At 34.5% G+C, this 23,425-nt stretch overlaps 1 protein-coding gene across 1 annotated transcript; it reads right to left on the bottom strand.

The window, feature by feature from the left end:
- Nucleotides 1–476: 476 nt before the first annotated feature.
- Nucleotides 477–18,010, bottom strand: LOC115970923 (LRR receptor-like serine/threonine-protein kinase FEI 1). Its single transcript, XM_031090548.1, has 14 exons — nucleotides 17,827–18,010; nucleotides 14,957–15,186; nucleotides 14,320–14,455; nucleotides 13,359–13,430; nucleotides 13,195–13,266; nucleotides 9,942–10,013; nucleotides 6,116–6,187; nucleotides 5,930–6,001; nucleotides 5,491–5,588; nucleotides 5,046–5,213; nucleotides 4,591–4,923; nucleotides 3,465–3,710; nucleotides 2,169–2,302; nucleotides 477–1,209 (listed from the first exon to the last, which is right to left on the bottom strand). Exons 2-14 carry the CDS (start codon nucleotides 15,051–15,053, stop codon nucleotides 991–993), a joined length of 1,791 nt encoding a protein of 596 aa, XP_030946408.1. The 5' UTR covers nucleotides 15,054–15,186; nucleotides 17,827–18,010; the 3' UTR covers nucleotides 477–990.
- Between the last annotated feature and the right edge of the window lie 5,415 nt (nucleotides 18,011–23,425).

Here is a 23,425-nt window from a genome sequence, read left to right as displayed (position 1 = left end):
AAATCCCGTTGCAAAGCCCCTAGTCTATCCTTTGATAAACTATTTCACCTCTCTTGTGGAAGCTTAACCAAAATATAATCCAACTCGAAATAACAATCAGCCACAAGATGCAAGTTTTACGCTTTCACTAAATAATTACGTGCAGAAAGCAGGGTTAAAGAGAAGCTTTGGACCCTCTTCAGATGAGGTCTCAGAGTTAACAGAATTTTCTCCAATTCCCATGAAAACCTGACTGGCAATGATGAAAAACGTTCCTAGTCTTATCAATTTTTGTACCAACTTGTAGGATTTGAACCACCATAACAAATACATGTCGACTATGCCTTATTACCAAATAATATTATGACTACGGCTTATCACCTGACTAATACACTGGTTAGTCATAACACGTACGTACTCAAATCTGTTCAGAGCAAACTAGGCCAGAAAAGAAAAAGAAGAGGCAGAACAAAATTTAAGGCTTTAACAGATCTGCAAGAGAGTAACACCAAGTGTGCATGTATATCAGAGAACTAATTATTGTATTGAAAACATATTTTACAAAAATGGCATAAACAAGAATCATTTGCAAGGGGGAGCCCTGTTCAATTTTTACAGATTTCATTTACACTTAATTTCGAGGAACAAATGCTAGAGGAGATTACAGATTAGGAAATGGGAAAAGAAGGGGGGGAGGCTGGGGAAAGCATGAATAAATCAATCGTGTTGAAATCCATTCACGTGAAGAAAGAAAAGTCTTCGCGCATCCATGCAAAATGAGCAGTGTAAGTGGCCAAATGCACCCTGATGACTGACGAAATGCTCAGAAGGTCAAACGGACATAGATGATGCAGCACGCCCAATGACTCAAAATCTGCAGAAAGAATGAACAAATATTATAAAGAAGTGACGCTTTGCTGATTCTGATCCCTTTGAACTGCTGCATTACTTCTGTAACTCGCAAGAAATACATGGACGCAAACTCCACACCTCCATCTATGCACAAGACTTTCAATCAGAGTTGGAATCATAGAAGTCACTTGGGCATGGGGTCATGACCTCTGATTCAAGCAACTGGACCACCCTATGCATTGTGGGGCGATCCTCTGGATTAGAAGAAACACACTGAATGGCAACTGAGAGCAGTGCATCAAGACTTTCTGCCTGCACCCCCTCACACTGTGGGTCAACAATCTCTCTTTGCCTATTCTCTGTGACCAGAAAATTTAACTGCATAAAGGAAAAAAGCAGGTTAGCAGAGCTGCTTGAAAAGAAAAGTTATGCAATTGCCCAAAATTGTGGCAATTATGTGGGTGGGTGTGGTTCTTTATGCATACAGGAGGCCACCGGCCTATCTTGCAAGGAAAGCTCCATTGTCAAAAACGGGATACGTGGCTATAGATCCAGTGAAATTAAGCATACATTCAAAATCAGTTGTTCCAAAACTGGAAGACAAATAGGATATCTCAATTAATTTTAAAATATTTTATATCCAGATTTTTATTTCTCTATTACAACATCTTTTAAATAACAGATTGTAAGAAACTGATAAAATAAGAATTCATGAAGTCCAAAGAGGGGAGTTGAATTTTGGGAAAGCAAAGTACAGATTATTTGTCTATTGCCAGGGGAAATTAGGTGCATTGTTGGAGATCCCCTCCCCACCCCCATCCCCCCCCCCCCCTTCTCTTGGGGCGGGGGCAACAGTGAATTGCAAGGGCTATCAGGCTCTAGACAGATTCCTGTCCGCTTTTTTTCAAACATAGCTCCATTGGAGTTAAGGGGGATGCTAGGACATGACATAATATATGCAGCAGAAAACTCAAAATTAACAACACAATATATATATCAATATATATATATATATACAACTTATGGTAAAATACAATCGGCACCCTGGAGTTTTAGGCTAATGCCAAGCACGTCCAAGATATTTCAAAAATAACCAATATGGTCCCTAAACCATATGCTCTTGGAAATCGGTTAATTCTGAAATATCTTAGACCTACTTGGTATTAGCCCAAACCTCAGGAGTGCTGACTATATTTTACCCTATAACTTACATGAGATATAAAAACATGCAACATTGTAAGCACGAGAGATTTCCATTTCTAAATCTTTAAGGCTGGTTTAGTGATTGATTTAAAGAGTCTTTTGACTGCAAGCACAAGTGTAGGGACGAGACATACCCAACCAACAACATTGAGGCCCTTCTCAATAAATGATGCATCTGTTGGTCGCTTTCCACTCAACACTTCCAGCACCAGGACCCCAAAACTATATACATCAGTCTTCTCAGTTGCTCTCCCGCTTTGCATATACTCTGCCAGTGGGGTCAAACACAGACTTAAAGATAGATGGTAACGGAAAACAACATATGATCCATATTATATTTCACAAAGGAGAACAGGCCAGCATATGCATGCCAAGAACCTCTCTTGTCCTTGGTCCAATCATAATGTAAATATCAAAAAAGAACTTATTCTTTTTTTTTTTTTTGGTTTCCCAAGGTGTCCCCAGGTTTTTATCCCAGGACTAATCCTTCAAGGTACTGTCAGGCGCCAAGGCGGGGACCTCTCCCAAGAAAGTTTGCTGCATCCACAAGGGCTCGAAACCGAGACCACTTGCTTAAGCGACCAGAGCCCCTTCCACTCAGGCCAACCTTCGTGGGTAGAAAAACTTATTCTAGGCATCACATTAGCACAACCACACACTTACAAGACACATTATGAAAGGAGTTGCAAGTCAAATTTATCAAATATTGTACTAGACAATAACAGAACTGTTACATTTAAAGCCTTGTACACATGGAGTTCCCACTTTATGAAAGTCAGGTCTGAATCAGTAGCTATTTATTATTCCAATTAAATCCTCCAAGTCAGTTCTATATATACATATATGTATTCAGATCTTCATTTCTTTCTTGAAGCAAATTCTGTATAACTGTAAGGAAAAGGATGGAATTGGTTCACTTGGATAGAAGCATTTAAAACAAAATATTTGGAGTTAAATTTTAAGTTAAATGACTTGAATTGAGTATTAAATGGTAAATTTTTTTCTATTGATGAAATATATGGGTGGTTTTGAGCTTTATTAATATGCTCGCTTGAACGTGAACCTGAAATGACTAGGTATAAGACATTATTTCAAATCCACAATAAAAGTGTTTTTTGTTTGAGCAAAATCTTCGAAGCTCAAATAATCATATGTTAAATTTCTATAGCAATTGTTCTTCAAATCCCTTTATTTTAGATCGTCAAATAAAAAAGCAGCCAATAAGTAAAGCTGATATTCGCACCAGTTTATACATCATATTGTATATCTAAAAATTTTGGGGGCATGTGAAAGTCTGATATAGTTTGACGTCAAATCAATGATCTTCCACACTGGTTTGGGGTCATTGGGTAGAAACCTATAAAGAGCCATTTATGCTCAAAAAACTTAAAATTAAAGGTCTAGTTGTGCTTTCACTAGACATTGCATACCTGGAGCCAGATAACCAAAAGTTCCAGCAACAATGGTCGTTTTATGGGTTTCTTCGTCCTCCAATAGTTTTGCAAGTCCAAAGTCCGAGACTCGAGCTTCAAGATTACCATCAAGCAAAATATTGCTTGACTTTATATCTCTATGTATGATCCTGGGTGAACAATCATGGTGCAAGTAGGCCAGTCCTTTTGCAGCACCCATTATGATATTCAAGCGTGCATCCCAGTCTAGCAGATCAGATCTATCTGTTATGAAACATTGTTAGTATCAGGACCTAAGGGATTCATTTTTTGCAACAATTTAATACAATGCAAGGTATAAAATTAAAATTATTTAAAATAAATTAAAATAATAAAAAACCTGTGGTAAATGAGAGTAATGTTACAAAAATCAAGATACAAATATTTATCCTATGGTGTATAGCTATGACTAGAATTTGATGGAATTATAAAATACTTTTTGGATAATCTGGATTCTTAGTAATGCATGATGACCACCCATAAATTTTATATAAACCTATACATCTTCCTTCACTATTGAGCACAATCAGATTATAGTCATATTTATATTTGAACTTGTGTGGACATCAACTAAAGATCTATGTAATTTTATTGACCCATTGAAATTTTAATTACATATGTTGCAGGCTTGCAGCCAACATATGAATACGATTCCTTGCAGAACAGGAAGCAACAGAATGAAAGCTCAGCCCTAAGCAGTCAACACCATAAGTAAATCAAGCAACATTGTTTTAGGGTTACACTTGTTGCACACATTACTTTACATAGTTTTACACACACGAAAAAACAACTTAAGTCACGATTTCCAAGTGACTTCAAGTCACAATTTAGTTGGTTTTTCAGGTGTATAACTGTGTAAAATAACTTGTGTGAAAAGAACACTGCTCTCAATGTAATCAAGCAACATTGTGCCAATTTCTGGAATGGACTTGATCTAATTTTCTTCAAAGGCCTCATAAATTTCATCTCAATGAATATTATGTGTTTCTAGGTGATTGTGTAGTTAAAAATTAAGTAGAGGGATACCCTGCATACAAGCATTGAGCCTGACAAGAGCTATATGTCAGGCCCACCAATAAAAGATTAAAATAAGAGAATATCTTACCGTGAAGAGCTTCGTCAAGGCTACCGCCAGGTAGGAAATCATAAATTAAATATTTTGATGTAGGAGAGTTGCAATAACCTCGCAAATTCACTAGGTACCGGTGTTTTATGCTTCCAAGAATTTCTAGCTCTCTCTCAAAAAAACGATCAAAGCCCTCATTCATCTTTACAATTCTCTTCAACGCAAATATATTGCCATCATCCATTGCAAGCTTGTACACTGTTCCAAAGCCCCCCAAACCTATAATGTGTTCCTCATTTAAACTTTCCAATTTCTTTATGATGTCTTTTGAAGAGTATGGCAAGTCTCCATGAAACATTACAATTGATGCACCTGACATGATAAGACTCTGTAAATAAAGATCCTGAATTCTAGGAACTCCTACACATGGATGCAGATGAAGAATAACTCAAACAGATTTTTAATGGAACAGATATTAGCTATGAAAAGAGTACCTCCACTGACATCCATTGCAAGACTTTGACCATCATTTTTACCGAACTTTTTGTACAGAAAGCAACCCCAAAAACACATAAGTGCAACCAGAAGTAGGGCACCAACTGTTGCTGAGGCACTTATAAGCAGCCGCCCGGAGTATTTCTTTTTAACACCCAGACCTTGGGCTGCAAAAAGTCAAATTCAAGAGAGTATAAGTCATCACAATTAATCCAGTATTGAATACAATAATGTAAAATATAAATCTTTTAACATAAAAATCATTGAGTGCCATCTAGAGTACCAACTCTGCCAAATTTTTTATTTTAATGAGTTCTGCCAATTAGCAAGACAACCATAATAGTAGTAAAGTTTTCAGTCCAATAAATGGAATCTGAATGCTCTATAATCCCAAAATTGCATCCATAACACAAGCCAATCAAGTTCCTATGCATGCTACTTTACCTGAGGTTGGAGATTGGGAATTTGTTCCAGGTCCTCCAGCATCATCCTTGCATGTCACATTGATTTGCTTCCCACACAAACCACGGTTGCCAACAAAACTGCAAGATAACATTTTCAAATTAATGTATTTGTTCAGCTTAATGTAATGTTCAGTGACAAAGGCAAGTTACGGATCATAAAGAAATTTTTGTCAAGAGTAGAGTAGCAAAAGGAATCTGTTGCATTCCCTTTCATCAATAATAATTTGTAATATTTCATTGATAGACTTGTTTATTAACAGCAATGAAAACTTTATTAAAAGAAAATATACTTGGAATAGATAGAGAAGACTCCCTAGAAGCTATCCTTAATTATTAGCCACTAAGCGGCTTGATGATCAAAAAACACATAACAGAACATATTATTATGAACATAACAGATGAGGATAAGCTGTACTTACGAACTTCCTGTAAAGGTGAGAAGCACACCATCAGAGGGTATTGGTCCCATAAGAAAATTGGTTGACACATTGCTTCAAAATGTCCAAAAAGACCACAATAATAATGAGTTTCAATGTAACAAATTCAAGCAACATGTCAATAAAACACCATTTTAAAGCACCAATATGACCAAAGGATCTACTCACAAATTAACAAGCTTATTCAACTTCCCAAGTGATGCAGGGATATATCCACTCAGAGAGTTGCTTGAAATGTCTCTGTAATATCAGAAAACACAATATTAACTCACATTTGTAGAACACAAAATTACCTGAATGTAATAATTTGGAATAAATAAATCCACTTGCGTCTATGCTTAGTGTCAAATATATTGTTCACAACTAGTCCCAAGCCCGGTTAAAGGACAGCATAAAATTTAGTCACTTTATTAGAAATGGTTCCATTACAAATACATGTTGGGACGTATATGGCCAACCCTGACTAGTTTGTTGTTGTTGTCTAATAGTTTTGATAAAAATGATGAAACTTCTTAAGAATATAGTGTCACTATAACTCAGGTTCATTCATTCAAAATTAATATTTGATAGGCATAATTTAAGTTCCTTTGTTTTTGGAAAGTAAATCCTCATTAATAAAAGAACGTACTCTTTAGTAACATAAACCTACCACCCTTAGATAAATAGAGACACTTCCACCCAGATAGCTTCTTCTCCATTTTCTCCAAAATAGGATTCCAAATCAAAGCAGTCTTAAAAGAAGTCCCCAACGGCATCCCCAAATATTTCATAGGCAAACTGCCCACTCTACATTGAAGAATATTAGCCAGTGCATCTAGATTATTCACCTCCCCAATAGGGACAATCTCACTTTTCCTAACATTGACCTTCAAACCCGTAAAAGCCTGAAAACAAGACAACACCAACCTAATGGACAGTAGCTGTTCCCTGGAGGCATCACAAAATAAGATAGTGTCATCAGCAAATGACAAATGGGAGATACGCACACCAACAAAGTTCACAAAGCCCACATGAAACCCCCGAATAAGATTACACTCCTAAGTCTACTCAAAACCTCCATTATCAAAAGAAACAGAAGCGGGGATAGTGGATCCCCTTGTCTCAATCCACGAGAACAACCAAAGAAACCTTCTGGGGAACCATTTACCAGGACTGAAAAACGGACAGAAGTAATACAAGCCTTAATCCACCCCCTCCATTTCAACCCAAAACCCATCCAGCCCAACAAATAAAACAAGGCCTCCCAGTTCACATGGTCGTAAGCTTTTTCAATATCAAGCTTGCAAACCACACCCGGTAATCTGCTCTTCAACCTGCTATCCAGACATTCATTTGCAATAAGCACTGAATCCAGGATCTGCCTTCCGCCAACAAATGAATTTTAAGACTCAGAGATAAGATTATCCAAAACCGCCCTCAACCTATTAGCCAACACCTTGGATAGCAGCTTGTACACACTACCCACCAAACTGATGGGGCGAAAGTCCTCAATGTTAACAGCATTACGCTTCTTGGGAACTAAAGTGAGAAACGAAGCATTCATAGACCGTTCAAACACAGAGTGCCGATGAAAGTAATCAAAGAAATCCATGACATCCTTTTCCACAACACTCCAACATTTGTGAAAAAAACCCATGGTGAAGCCATCAAGACCAAGGACTTTATCAGCCTCCATCTCCCTTAAAACCTAGATGACTTCCTCCTTCGAGAACTCCTTCTCTAAGGATAACCTCTCTTCCTCTCCAATGCTAACCCATCCATAGTAGGACACCACACCTCATTTTCCTCAAACAACCCTTGGTAGAAGAGAACTAATTGAGAGCGCACATCAGCCTCATCCTCATAAAGAACACCATCCACCTCTAATCTCTTAATTAGATTAGCATTTCTATGGGAATTTGCTAATCTATGAAAGAAACGAGTATTATTATCTCCCTCCTTCACAAACAAAGCACGAGACTTTTGTCTCCAGAAAAGGAGGATTAGATGAAGATATTATAAGTGTGAACTCCAAGCCCATCTCAAACGAAGCATTTTAAATCCTAGGATAGCTTACAAATGTGTATATATATATACTGATAAGTAAAAAAATTCACTGATAAAGATATGAGAAAATACAATAAAAACAAGGCAAACAGGGAGTGTGCTATGGAAACAGCAGAATATCTAAACTAACTAGCAGCGAAAGTGCAAAAATCATGTGCATATATAAAGCATCATCAAACTCACTCCTTAGCAATGTGGGACACCGCCCAAAGGCAAACCCCATGTTGAGTTGGGCTTTTAGCATTAAAAAAATATTTTTTAATAGTTAACAAAGTAATTGGACGGAAGGATCAACATTAACAACAAATATAAACTTTAAGGACTAAAACAATTAAAAACAAAACTTAAGGGACCAAAATGACAAATCACCAAACTTAAAGGGTGTGATCTAATCTGTATTTTAACCATGTATATATCACAGCTCAGAATTTTTTTTTTTGGTTGTATGTTGATAATATACTCCTTACAGTTAAGTAATTAATTGTGATATACAAGTTGAAGGCTCAGTTATATAGTGAGTTTGAGATGAAAATTTTGGATGTGGCTAAGGAATTGGAAATTCAAAGGGATTGACAAGCAAGTTATTTTTGTCATTAAAGAAGTAAATTATAGAATGCTTGAATGCTTTCATATAAGCTTGCTAGTACTTCATTTTCTTTTACTTTTAAGTTTTACTATTGTCACCAAAATCTGAGTAGTAGCACATCTCGTGTTCCTTATTAGTACTATTTTGCACTGGTCCAAATATTTCACAGGTTTTTGGTACTAATAACAAATACATGGCTAACCTTAGTATAGAGCATAGCCAAATTGTAAAGTGGGTCTTTTGGTATTTGAGAATACTAGAGACATTGACTTTGTATATTACAAGGCATCATCTAGTGATAACACTACGGTTGTTAGATTTGTGAATTCTGAATATGCCAGTGATTTGGATAAGAAAAGTGGCTTGATGAGCTAATTTTTCACTTTCTAGTTGTGGCATCAATTGGAAGGCGCCTACAGTTGAGAGTCGCTATCTACCACAAAATCAGAGTATATGGTAGCAAAAGACAATAAAGGATGCAATTTGGCTAAGACGTTTCTTGGTGATTTGGGTTTGCAGCAAAGTGAGATTTTTATGCTTTGCAGTATCTTAAGTGCTAATACACTGACTAAAAAACAAATATCATGGTAGGACCAAATTTGTTGTTTAAATTCACTTCATTTGAGAGATTGTTTCTCAGGATATATTGCAGTGAAACAATTGTTATGATAAATGATCCAACACATATGATTAAATTTACACCTTTGTTCACATTCAAACATTGCTTAGATTTTACTGATGCATCCAATTTATGATTGCTCTTAAGGGCTTTGGTAGAGGAGATGGAGGAGTTTCATTGGTGAGGCATGATCTAATTCAATCTAAGATGGAGATTTTTTCAGGTGGCTTTTAAATTGGCCAAGTTCTAGAGTCTTTAGGAAAGCCCACCCAATTATCAATATTGGGGGATATTTGGATGCCACATCGCCAACTCCTAAAGGGATTACAACACCCTTATATTCCTTGAGCCATATTTCCAAGTTTGGTTCATTGTTGCAATCTTCTCCTTTGTGCTGGTAAGGAAAAAGAGATTTATAATTTCCTTGCTGTGTTGTGGTGTGGTATTTGTATTTAGTACGTAGATAAATCTTTGGGCGTATTTGAGTTTTGAAATCAGTGAAGATTTTGTACCAATATTTGAATCACTCTACATTGACAGTGAAAATTACTCCTCAATGTTGCCTGTAGATTGCAGGCTTAGAGGTCAAGTCACATCAATCCTATGTTCCCTTGTGATTACTGTATTCTATTTTTTTTTTTTTTTTTTTCAAAATCCAATATAAATGACTACACTCAAAAGATATTCAATACTTTAAATATATTATAATTAAGGCAATAAAAACCATGAGAAAGATAACTTACAAATGTTCAAGCTCTGAAATGTTTCCCAGTTCGCTGGGAATAGTTCCGCTCATGTAATTTCCCTGCAAGAATCTGTAGAAGACAGATCAACAGTACTACTCTCAATAATAAACAAACAGGATTAGTGAGTTATAAAATACAAGATATCAATGTAACCACTTCATTTGTAATCTATGTCACCAACTTGATATGTAAATCAAATACAATGTGATCACATCTTACTCATGCACCAGGTGATTAACAAGGGCCATAAGCCGCAACAGGAAGCTTTAATACAAACTACAAAGTGCGAGCTAGCATTGTCTGCTATTAACTATTTAATTTGCAAAAAGTAAACCGCCTAAGGGTTAGACAAATCTATACAGTTTAAGCAGAGGCTCTCATGTTTGAATTATGGCCCATTGATCACACATGGTTCTCAATGGTATCCAAGGGCACTGTACTCGGTATTCTACAGAAGCAATGGAAAGAAATAGCAAGGTATTCTCCCAGTACTAATCAATCCATGTAAGCGTGACTATTCTCAGTACTTTGAATTTCTATTTGAACAATCAACTTTGTAAGGGGCTAAATCCCAAGAACCTGTGATCAAGTTCTGGTATTCTGCCAAACAAGGAATACATTTGATTAAATCTGCATTGCTGAACCTTTTCAGCATTCAAAAGTAGAAAACTATGAAGTTAACTATAAACCACAAACTATGAAAACACCCTGAGCAAAAATATCAACTATGAAAGCATTATCGACAGAAGACAAAGTGATGCAGAACAGAAGCCTTAATGAGCTCTTATACCAATTAAGACGTAGGATCTTTAGAAATTCAGCACTAAATTTTTTCTTTTCTTTTTTTAAATAAGATCTTGAAGGGTTCTTGAATAGGGATTGATGTTTAAGTGTTTAGGTAGCTTTAGGGAATAAAAGAGTGGACCTTTAATGAATTTGATGCTTGTTTGGTGTCAAAACAGTAAATAGAAAGAGAAACAAAGAAAGATAAACCCTAGGCAATAACACCCACATTACCTAAGCGATAACACTTAGATAGGAGTAGACAATCACACTTATGTGTTGTAGACAGGGGAGGTAGACTAACTCCCAATCACACTTGGGGGCTCACTCCATTTGAAAATATGTGGTTGAAGACTGCCGGTTTTGTAGACAGGGTAATAGCTTGATGGCAGAGTTATCAGGTTATGGGTACTCCAAGCTTCATTCGTTCCTAGAAGCTAAGAGCCTTATAGGAGGACTTAACAAAATGGAACAAGGAGGAATTGGGTGATGTGGGCATCGAGAAGAAAGATTTATTAGCATACAGTACCAGGATGAGAGGGATGGGAATGGGAATCTCTCTGTGGAGGAATGTTCAAGAAGGACTGAGGCTAAGGTGCAGTTGGGGGACATATTGCTGTTAGAGGAAATTTCATGGTGACCAAAATAGAGGGTGTTATGACTGAAAGAGGGTGATAAACATGCGAAATTCTTCCATTGATTGGCAAATTCTCATCGGTGGAATAATTGTATCCAAAAATTATCCAATGGAGCAAACAGTTGGGAGAATCAAGAGGTAATACAGGAATAAATAGTCCACTTTTACAAGCAGCTATATTCTGAATCTGAAATTTGAAAGCCTCACTTGGATGGTTTAAATTTCAACTTGCTTGATAACAAAGATGTGAATTGGCTGGAGAGATCTTTTGAGGAAGTGGAAGTTCTTGAGGCACTAAAAGATTTGAATGGCAACAAAGCTCCGGGATTGGATGGTTTCTCAATTGCTTTTTTTCAAAGCTGTTGGGATGTGGTGAAAGCCAATGTAATGGGTACTTTTCATTCTTTTCACGAAGCTGGTTTGTTTGAGCAAAGCTTGAATGCCACTTTCATTGCATTAATTCCCAAGCTGGTTTTTTTGTTTTTTGTTTTTTGTTTTTTCGATAAATAATTAGCTTCGTTGAAATATAATGACAGAATACAAAAATCCAAGGAAAACAACAAAACTAAGATGCATGGAAAGTACATCTATCAATCAGATCAGAAAAAGAAATAAAGTGAAAAACACCCAATGCATTTGTCCATTCAAATAAAGTCTGGAAAAAGGAAAGCATGAGTTCATGAATCTCTCCCACCAAATGCACCACATAAGACATTGAGGGATCATTTCTGTGTCTACTAAACTTGCTTGGCCAGCTAGCTAGAAGCTCCACAACCCAAATAGTGAAAACACTATATTCCACAGCTCTCTAGCTACACTGAGTAATGTAAGAGCAAATGATTACTTGTCTTCCCAGCCCTTTTACACATACAACACCACCTCAATAACAATAATCCCACGCCTTTACAAATTATCAATGGTTAAAATTCTTCGCTACGCCACTGTCCACAGGAAGAAACTAACCTTTGTTGGCACTTTTGGTTTCCAGACAATAGTCCATGGAAAAGACATTTGAGAATTGGAATGTAAGACCTCATAGTAGGATTGGACTTCAAAAACTTCCTGAGAAGAAGGTTTCCAGCAAGGTTTATCTATTCCACCCCCTCTCCACACTCCAAAATAAATCGAATCCATAAAGGAGGTAATTGACTCTTAACTCCCAGTCTTGAACCAATTGAATAAAACTGACATTCCAATGATAGCTATCCCCTGAGAAAGATATTCGCTTAACCACTGAAGCATCCTCATCACATGCAATGCCATACAATTCTGGAAAAATATCTTTCAAAGGTGGTCCCACGCACCAAGAATCATGCAAGAATTTAATAGAAGAATCATCACCCACCTTGAAGCTAATAAAACAATGAAAAGTATCCCGCCCTTTCTTGATACTCTTCTAAGAACACCAACCGCACCACAAACTGCCATACTTTGTGTCTACTACCCTTCTCAACAAAGCATCCTCTTCATATGAAGTGTCCCTTCAAGAAGGGCATTTTTACCATTACCTCTTCTTGATTGGTATGGAGCTAATAGACTTAAATGGCATACAGAAGGTTACTTTTCTCTAATCACACTATGGATGTGGCATATTATGTACCATTCTAATGCACTAGCAAGCAAATTTAATATGTACTGCACGAAGTTTGCATATATTGAGGAAACTTTCTATCTTCAGTTCATGATTTTTAACAACTAATTAACACCATTTCTTTAACATTCAGGAAGAAAATATCACATATCATTAGTTAACAAACATGAGAACGTATCATTTAGTTAACAAACATGAGAACACATATTAGTCATAAGATAACCATTGGTAGTGCTTACATTGCCTGCAACTGTGTGCAGTTTCCCAATTCTGAAGGAATTGTCCCATAAAAATTGTTGTCATGCAGAGCTCTACAACATGATACATCATAATACCATCAGCTGCAGCATCACATTTTAACATAGTAAATAAAACAAAAAAGGTCAACAAAAAAAATACATACAAAAACTTCAACTGGTCTAGCTTCCCAAGATCAGGTGATAGAGAACCACTCAATTTGTGATAAGGAAGACGCCTGGAAGTTTATTATGAACAAACAGAGTTAGTATCATAATTTCAAAGACAATACATTTCACAGTTGGTAAATTGTGTCCTATCATGTTTCCATTCCCACTTCTCCATCCCATGCATCATGCATTATATGATACACATTTTTCACAAAATAAAAAAGCAAAAAGGGAAAGTTAACTAAAAAAGAATAGGATACACGCTACTTTCAAAAAATATTTTTAAAAAGTGCATAATTTTTCACCATCAAAAGGAAGAATAAAGTTTTTTTTAATAGATCTGAAGTCGGAGTGAGAGATTCCAATCCTAGACGCCTCGTTGGAAACACCAGGGAGTGCTAGTAAGGTCATTGGCTTGAAAGGAATAATAAAGTACCCGTTGCCTGATCCAAAATATGAAATCTGTATCCTCAAACTCAATAAAATTAGCACTTAAGAATGTAAAACAAGTGCACATCACTTTAGGTCCCATTCGCCAAGTTAGGAATTTATAATTCCACAAAATTTCCTGTGATGGAACAAGACTTTTATAGGAGAATTTCCTTATGTAATCTAGTATGACTGTTTTAAATTGTTATGAATGTTATAAAAACCATTTGTCAGAATTTGGAAAGAATACTTGAAGTTCTTGGAGTTTCTTATTCCAATTTGGTGGGAAATTTTGGTACCCAATTTTTGGAACAGTTTGTGCAACTGCAACCCAATGAGGGAGTTGGATGTATGTTATGAAGAACAAAGGTCCCTTCAGGACCACATGGAAATTAGATAAAATGCAATATGTTTTGGGTTAATTATCTGTAACTACAGAAAGAAACAATCAACAATTATGCATTAAAAAAAAGCAACAGAGGAAAATGATGATACAAGCATATTTAGGAGGTTATTCTGGAAACTTACAAGTATGTTACCCTCATTGTTTTCACATCACATTTCACCCCCTTCCAATTACATGGGTCAGGATCTTCTGGTCTCCATTGTTGAAGGACTCCATCTGAACTAACAACTGCTGTCCTGAACCTTAGAAGTGCCTCACCTACAAACCACAAAGGGAACTTGACACATTAAAAGTGAGAGAGAGAAACAAAAGAACATGTCCGTCTTTCTTGCTTGAAGCATAAACTAAGCAAACAAGGTGAACATCCACCTAGAATTTCAATTGGTGCCCAACCTAGTGAGGTGAAAAAAAAAGGGCAATATTTATCATTATCTAGATCATATCATAATGGAGAATATATATATTCACTTTTTTTAATATCTAAATGATGGAATTGTCAAAGACAAATACTGCGGCTGAGCTATAACTTATAAGAATGATAACTTCCAACCAACCTCAACAAGTGGCTTATGCAAGAACAAGCAACAATTTGAAGAGAACCATTTCCATTATTAGTACCAAGGTTTTGATAAAATGTATATTTAATAATGAAAAATATATAAATCATCAGCACTGTACCACTTTGAGATATCAAGAATAATTGGGAAGTTTAAAAAGAAAAAGAAAAAGAATTACAAATTCATAAATATATCACCATACCATCAGGACTGAGAGCTCTACTGTTGCTCATTAGGATATAAATCAGTAGAATGCAAAGAAGCGACAGTTTTTGCCATTTCATCAGACAGATGCCCATAGTGGCCCTGGTGGTTGAGTATACAGCTACTATAAATCATCTGACGCACGAAGCTCGGGAATGCCTCCTCTGAACATATTGTTATTTGGGTGGTAATAACATCTAGAGGCTGCAGAAGAAAGAAAAGATATACCTGAAAACAAAGAAACTTTAGTCACAATAGCAACAAGAAACCTACTCAAGAAGATATACTAGGCAAATGCGTGATAATAAGTCATCTATACTGTCAGTTACTCTATTATACCATCAATTTCCAAGGACGCATTACCACATAAAAAAGAGGAAACTTCTTCAGAACAATAAGAGAGGTGTTACTTCCACAACATTTTCACAACAAATCATAGGTGGTTAGTTGTTATTGGTCCTAATTTGAACTTACCACTGAAATTACTTTTTTACCCCACCAATAACAACCTGCCACATAAGATTTTTTGTGAAAATATTGTAAAAATGTTGTGGACATAGCATTTCTCAAACATAAAGTCACTAGAATAGCTGCCAATACAATCATGTACACCCCAACTTCATCCTGTAAAAAGAGAACACCACACCACACTACCTACATCTTTTTCCTTTTTGTGGTTGGACACAACAGTAACTTTTTTTTTTTTTCTTTGAGAAGTAAAGTTTATTGACAAATTTAAAACAGGTGCTATCCAAGAATACGGCTATAGTACCTATCAAAAAAAAAAAAGAATACGGCTATATACAAGTACAGCACAAAAACAGGAAAGAAGAATACACAAAGATAAGAAAAAATAAAAAGTAGGACACAAAGCTAGAAAAAAATCTCAAGGAATTCAGGAATTCTAGGAGTGCAGTGAGTCGCCACAGAAAATGCGATAGACAACAAAGTTCAATCAAATGCTTCAAAAATAAATATTTCAGCTTCATCAAACTTAGCTCTTGCCCCTCAAAAAGCATTCTGTTCTCTCCAAAGACACCATATCAGACACAAAGGAGCCAATTTCAATATGACCTATTCCGCCAAAGCAACCCTTTCAACACGCAAGCAACTCTTGCAACGAATTCGGCATCACCTAGGAAGCTCCAAATAAACAAAATATCATAGCCATTGTGGCACAGCATAAATATATAATCCTCCCATGAATTTTACGCATGAAACACCATTCTGTAATAATTCTGGCCCTCTTACTTAAATTCTCAACTATCAAAATCCTCCCTGACACACCACCATGAATAGAAAGCCCCCCTTGGTGGGACACAATCTTTCTAAATGCTTTTCTACAGAAAACTTGCTCCCCACCCCCCCCCCCCTCCCTTCAAAATGTTGTAGTAGCTCTTCAAGTGGAAGCCTTTGCTTTGCGAAGGGAGCCACACCAATTTATCAACATTGCCATACCAAATCTCTACTTCGTAAAGATCCTCCAATAACTTTGCCACGAAATCTACTTCCCAATCTTGAACTGCACAAATGAACAAAGGATTCCAATAAAAAAGTTCGTGTCACAACTCTAAATAATCTGCCACTATAACTTCACTATCTATTGCTATTAGAAACAAATTGTGCATCTCTCCTTAAGGGTGGTCTCCCCCTGCCACAAATCATGCCAAAATCTAACTTTCATGCCATCTCCAAAATCATATCTAATGAATCCCACCCCATGCAGCCCACTTACCTCACCCAAACACTAATACTCACCAGAGGAGCCATATTTTATTCCTATTACCCTCCTCCATAAAGCCATGTCTTCAATTGCATTACATGACAACCACTTTCCCAACAAAAGCTTGATTAAATAGCAATAGCTTCTTGATTCCCAAGCCACCATGGTAAACTGATTCCAACGAGTATTCCAATTAACTAATTGAAACTTAAACTCATGACCCAAAAACAGCTAAATTAGAGCATTCAAAACGAAGTGTTTCCAGTTGAATTACTTATTCCTAACAAAATTATCTACAGTCAGATTAAAGAAATCTAAACAACAATAAGATTTTCTAAATCACATTTTTAGGGGGAAAAGGCCTAAAATCAAACTAACATCTAAAATTACAGACTCATCAAACATTAGAAATTAAAAAGAAACCTATACAATTAGAAAAATAAAAAAATTCACGACTACTATTGAATTTAATAACTTTTACAACTTATACTAGTCTCAGCCTCGTCAAACACTATTAAAAAAAAATTTTAAAAAAAGTTAATATTTGGTGTAAAATTATCAACCACTCTTGAATTCGTAACTTCTACAGCTTATACTAGTCCCAGTCTCATCAAACATTATGCCATAAAAATTAAAATTAAAATTAAAAAAAGAAAATTCAATTTTCTTTGGTTTTAACAGCTACTCTTGAATTAGTAACTTATACAACTAATACTAGTCTAAACCTCATCAAACATTATGCCAACAAAAAAAATTCCAGTTATCTTAGGTACAAAATTAACAACTGCTCATCAAACATTATGAAAAAAAAAATATATATATATATATATATCTTTGGTATAAAATTAACAACTACTCTTGATTTAGTAACTTATACTAGTCTTGAATATTATTGGGGGGAAAAAAAAACCCATTCAATTTTGGAATAAAACTAACAACTAGTGTTGAAGTAACATTACTCAAGAAACCAACAGCTTACATATACTACTCTCTTCAGAGAAAAAAAAAACACCTATTTATGCGTATACATACACTACACAACAGCTTCAACTTCCAAACTCAGCTAAAAAATTTATCAAGTGGTATAGAATTGGTGGAATTGAGTTAAAATCTAAGGAAAAAACAGTGAAGAGATCAAAACGCACCGTTGGGGTTCGGGATCTGAGATGCAAACACAGAGAAAGAAAGAGAGAGAAATGCAGATTGAGCTGTAAAAAAAAAAAAAGGAGAGAGATAGCAACAAAACGAAACAAAAACCACCCTCTCTCTCTCTATAGTAGAATGTGTGTTGAAGTATCTGAGATTTATGTGACTACAAAGAGAGAGAGAGAGAGAAAGAGAGAGAGTGTAGTGAAGTGGCAGTAGTGGTGTGAGTAATAAGATGAGGGAATAGATGCTTATGGTGGTGGGACCCACATGCCATTTACTTTCACACGTGCCAATGCCGACCTTGCGCACGTGCGACCGACGCCTCTCGACACTCACATATTACCATTCATTTTTTTTCTTTTTTCCCCATTTCCATGATATAGATATGGACAATAAAAGTAGTGGACTTGGTACAGTCTACAGCAACCAACACAAGTCAAGTTCAGAACCGTGCCAGCCTTGCGCCCATCCCATGTGCCAGCTTTGCGTTTCTCAACTCAACTCTCGACGCCCATACTTTTTAAAAGTACATAAGAGGCAATTTTCAAACTTGACTCCGTCTAAAAGTTTGAACTATGTCAAGCTTGAACATTATCAAACGAAGTACATTATCAAATCAATATCAAGCCAATTTGGTTTGAACGATTGATCTCAGCTCTCAATTAATTAAAATCTTGGTAATATATAAGTTTATTTGTCAAGCTTGTATCATGTTTATTACCAAGTCTATAACAAGCATAGGCTTTTATCGAGTCCTATTATTTACAAGGTTGTTCATGAACAAATTTTTTAGTTGATTTTGGCTCGTTTATTAAACAAGCCTAAATTTAAGATTTAAGTTTGGCTTGTTTATAAACAAACAAAATGAGCGAATTTTTTATCAAACTAAACCCAAGTTGTTTATGAACAATTTGGTTTATTTACAGTTGCAACGACGATGCTCTAGTCTATATTTCAAATCTTTTTTCTTACATCCATTTCATGGATGTTGTTTTGTGAATCTAACAATGTACATCTTATCTATACTACCATTTAAGGGGTTTCTTCTATTAGGGATCCTCAATTTTTTTGGCCAAAAATGTCCCTACTCCCCTGTATTTAAGTAGAAACAAAATTAAAGGACAATCTAGTAAAAATACAACTCTAACTCCCACTAAAACATTACATAAAAAATAGGGTTACTCTTTGTTGATTTTCAAATTGTTTTATCCACTTATAAATTAGATTCTCAAAATAAAAATTATATATATATGTATATAATAAAAACACATGTTTTTTTCTACAAAATAGAACCACTAAGCCCAACGTTTTCACTTCTTTTCTCCTTATCAAGACTGTAACATTTCTCTCTCTCTTTTTGGTTTTTTTTTCTTCTAAATTCTAATCTCAATTTTTTTTTATAATTTTTTTTTTTTTCAAAATGGAATGAATAAAAAATTATGACACAAAAAAAAAAAAAGTTTCATTGCACGCGCGAAGCGCATGTGATGAGACTAGTTAAAATATTTAAAATTTTAAATGATGTGATAATGTATACACAAAATTATCATTTTCTAATGTGTACTTAGCTGCTTCAATATGATTTTCTGCCCTTCTTCCAATTTACCTCTTTTAGCTTCACATTATCCCTCATATTTTGAATTAAAATGATATAATTAAGGTTCAGTTTGATTTTACAAGTTTAATATTTTAGCCTTTTAGGACAAATTTTTCTCTTTTCCAACATAATCAATCCATACAATTGATCATATTCATTAATCCCATAAAAAGCACAATTTTACACACATAAAAAAAATAAAAAAAAAATAAAAAAAGAGAGAATTTGAGCTCAAATTATACCCAAATTCAATTCCCACCAATCTGATTTCTTCACTAAGCAATACATGGAGAAATTGAACTCGAAATATATTCATATTCTCTGCTTTTGTAATGGGAAAACAGAAAAATAAATTTGACATCTAGAATTTTTTGTTTGGATATGGGTAACTTTGTTATCTAAAATTCACTGGATTTTACATATCATCACCAATGTGGTTGAATAATAAGGTGTGAGGAATCCTTTCACTTAAAAACTTAAGTCATTCAAAAATAACACAACCTAGAACAATGTACAGATCCAAAATGTACAATTTTTTTTATTTTTTATAAATCAATAGTTGGAGGTGGTGGTAATGAAAAAGCTATGTTAGGACAAGGGGACATGTACCCCTTGACCCTAACACCAGCCCCTATATATGTTGCTTGCCATCTCAAAATGAATTGTTTTTTATAAATATTTAAAATTTTGATCTCAAAACATATCTAAATCTTAACAATTTAATTGACCCAAATAAGTCCTAGAATGACTTTTTAACATAATTTAAAAAAATATATATATATACACATAAATTTTTGGTTTTTCATGATGTAAAAAGTTTTAGTAAAAAAATATCATTTTCTAGTCAATATATATATATATATATATATATATAAGCAGAGATCTCATGCTAGAGAGTATGGCAGCATTTGGATTGCACGTTTCCACATCCAGCATCTACGTTTCCCTTTTTTTTTCTTTTTTTTTTTTAGCCGCAATATTTGACTTTTCAGCAACCCCAGTGGGTCCCATGCACTGTTCACGGGACCCATAAACCTCATTTTTCAGCAACTTTTTCATTAAAAGTGGGTTTCAAGCCATTATTTACACATTTAAAAATTATTTTGTTATAGTGTTTTCAATTTTTAGTTTTCAGCAAAATAAGTTGTATTCAAACGGACCCTATAAGATTGTGTCATGTGACGCATTCTTTGAAGTTCTCTTTATTTGGTTTCCTACTCCAACAAAGTTTGCATTTATATTAAAGTATTAGTTTATTGAATTAACCAATGGAGTAACTGCATATATTAATTATCTATTGTTATGCATTAATTATTTATATTAAATGAAATTATATGATTATTTTAATAAAATCTACATAGAAAATAATTTTTAGTTGGAATAATAATAATAAATTTAGAATATGACATTCTTACTCATGCTCAGTTGCTTTTATAACAATTGTCACAAAAGCCATAGAAAATAAATATTTGTAAATTCACTAAAATTAACCTTAATCCTTTAAATTTCCTAACTCCTTTGTGAGTGTGTGTGTGTGTGTGTGTGTGAGCCCATGCGTGTATGTGTGTGTGTGTGGAAATAATACTGTAAAATGTATTCTATGTAATTAGAAAGATTACTAATATAATAAATATGTTTATTTTGTTATATTAATTATTTTAAGCATAATGAAATTTTAATATCATTTTTCTAAGATTTATATGAGAAACAATTGGTTTTTTATGTGAGAAACAATTGATTTGAAATATGACATTTTTACTCAAATTTAGTTGTTCTTGCAACAATTGAAACCATGTCCAACAAAAAGGAGAAATTTTTTTTAGTAACACAGAATCAAGAATGTAATAAAAAATAATAATTGAAAGATACATACATTTTTTAGTAGGCATAAAACATGTCTATCTATATTAGCTATTATATCATGCAATTTTCAATTTGTAACCACATATATATAGGGTCCGTTTGGATACAGCTGAAAACTGAAAACTGAAATTGAAAACTGAAAAATACTGTAACAAAATAATTTTTAAATGTGTGAATAGTACCGTGTGACCCATTTTTAATAAAAAATTTATTGAAAAGTGAAATTTGTGGGTCCGTGAACAGTGTACAGTGTGCACTGACTGGCTGAAAAGAGTGAGAAAAGTCAAAGTTTGCGGCTACTGTTCATGAACAGTGCATGAACAGTAGCCGTAAGTCTCACAAACACGTGCAAAAAAAAAAAAAAAAAAAGGCCAGACGCAGACACGCTGGGTTTTCAGCCCAATCCAAACGTACTCATAGTATGATTAAATCACTATACTACTCTCAAGGTCCGTTTGGTTGGAGGAGTGGAAAAGTGGAAGGATGAAAAATTAATGGGAGGATGGAAAAGTAGGAGGATATAAAATATTTAGTTTTCCCTCGTGTGTGTTTAGTTGGAGGAGTGGAAAAGTGGGAGAATGGAAAACTCTTTTGTTTGGTTGAAAAGAAAAGTAGGAGGATAGAAAATGTAGTTTATATAATTTGACTATTATACCCTTATTACATAATAGGTAAGAAATAGATTTATTTGTACTTATTAAATAATATAAAATTTACCAATAATTATATTTTTCAATAAGAAGTGTTACGTCTACAACATTTTTCGCAATACTTTCACACTAAAATTTATGTGAAAAGTTGTTACTAATTCTAATTTGAATCCGCCATTGAAATTATTTTTTTACTCATCAATATTAACTAATAACAATCTGTTATTTAAAATTTATTATGAAAATATTGTGATAACATTTCTCAATTATGATTTTTTATTCTTTATATTATTTATCATTTTTCTCATTTCATTTCATCCATACGTTTTTTTTTTTTGTTTTTTTTTTCCTTATTTTTCTCCTCCACACACGTTGTCCACACATGTTGTCTTATCTCTATCCCCCCTTCTTTTATTTTCTTTTTCTCCTTCATTCAAGAACGTTCTAGTACTAGCAACTCTCATTCTCTCTCTTTTTTCTCCAACTTGCTCTCTCTATTTTTTACTTGATTCCAGAACAGTCGTCCCCAACGCAGTCCAAATGGGTCATCTTCGTCCCAAAGCATTTGGCCCAGCCTAGAGCCATCGCTCATCTTCATCCCCAACGCAATCCAGATGGGTTAGATGGCTTCTGTCTTCTATCTTCTGTCTTTTGTCTTTTTTTTTTTCTTTTTTCTTTTTTTGTTGCTTTTATTGTTATGATTTGAATAATTTTAAAATTGTATTTTTGAGTTTGTATTATGATAATCTAATTATACTTGAGTTTAGAGATGTTTGAGAAAAAGATTGTTGTATTTGTAGTCATTGTGTTTGTAGCTGTGAGAGGATTGAGAAACGGGGTATATGTGTAAAAGTGCTTTCACAGCACTTTTCTCTCCACATTTTCCTCCCAATTTGGGAGGATAAAAAATGTGGGCTCGGGAGAGAAAACTTTCTCCCAGGTTTTATGTCTTCTCCATTTTCCTTCCCCAACTAAACAGTGGAAAACAACATTTTCTACCCTATTTTTCTCTCTTTATTTTCCATCCTCCCTGTTTTCACTCCAACCAAACACAGTCTTAGTGTATTTCTATTTTGTCTATATATAAAGTAACTAAAGATTACAATTTTTTACAATAAAATTTATTGAAATATCTTTTTTTATACATCGATAGTTGAGGGGTAGAGATTTGAATCCTGAATGTTTCTATTGGAAATTGAGGTATCAATTAGTTAAATTACAAGATTTTTGGTACAACTTATTGAAATATTGAAGAAAACTAATAATAAGTTGCACTGCACATTGTGCGGGAACTCAACTAGTTATAATAAATTAAGAACAAACCAAGAAATAAGAAACAATGTTCCTCTTTTATTCATATTTTAAGGCAGTTCCTTTTTTTTTTTTTTAGATAGATAGAGTTATATTTTAACCTAATTTAAGTGTATATATATGTGAATTTTCATTCCAAAGACTTGAACCTCGATCCTTACCCCCACATTCCAC

Source organism: Quercus lobata, chromosome 12 (genome assembly GCF_001633185.2).
Source record: "Quercus lobata isolate SW786 chromosome 12, ValleyOak3.0 Primary Assembly, whole genome shotgun sequence".
NCBI classification, from domain to species: Eukaryota; Viridiplantae; Streptophyta; class Magnoliopsida; order Fagales; family Fagaceae; genus Quercus; species Quercus lobata.
The sequence above is the reverse complement of the archived record's forward strand: the minus strand, read 5'-3'. Positions and strand labels throughout refer to the sequence as shown.

Bases quoted from the DNA above. Each gene is read 5' to 3' on its own strand.
- LOC115970923 (XM_031090548.1), bottom strand. From the start codon at position 15,053: ATGGGCATCTGTCTGATGAAATGGCAAAAACTGTCGCTTCTTTGCATT. The intron at 5,214-5,490 runs GTAAAGTAGCAT...GACTTTTTGCAG, and splicing joins TTCCCAATCTCCAACCTCAG to CCCAAGGTCTGGGTGTTAAA. The intron at 4,924-5,045 runs GTACTCTTTTCA...TTATCATGTCAG, and splicing joins TGCAATGGATGTCAGTGGAG to GTGCATCAATTGTAATGTTT.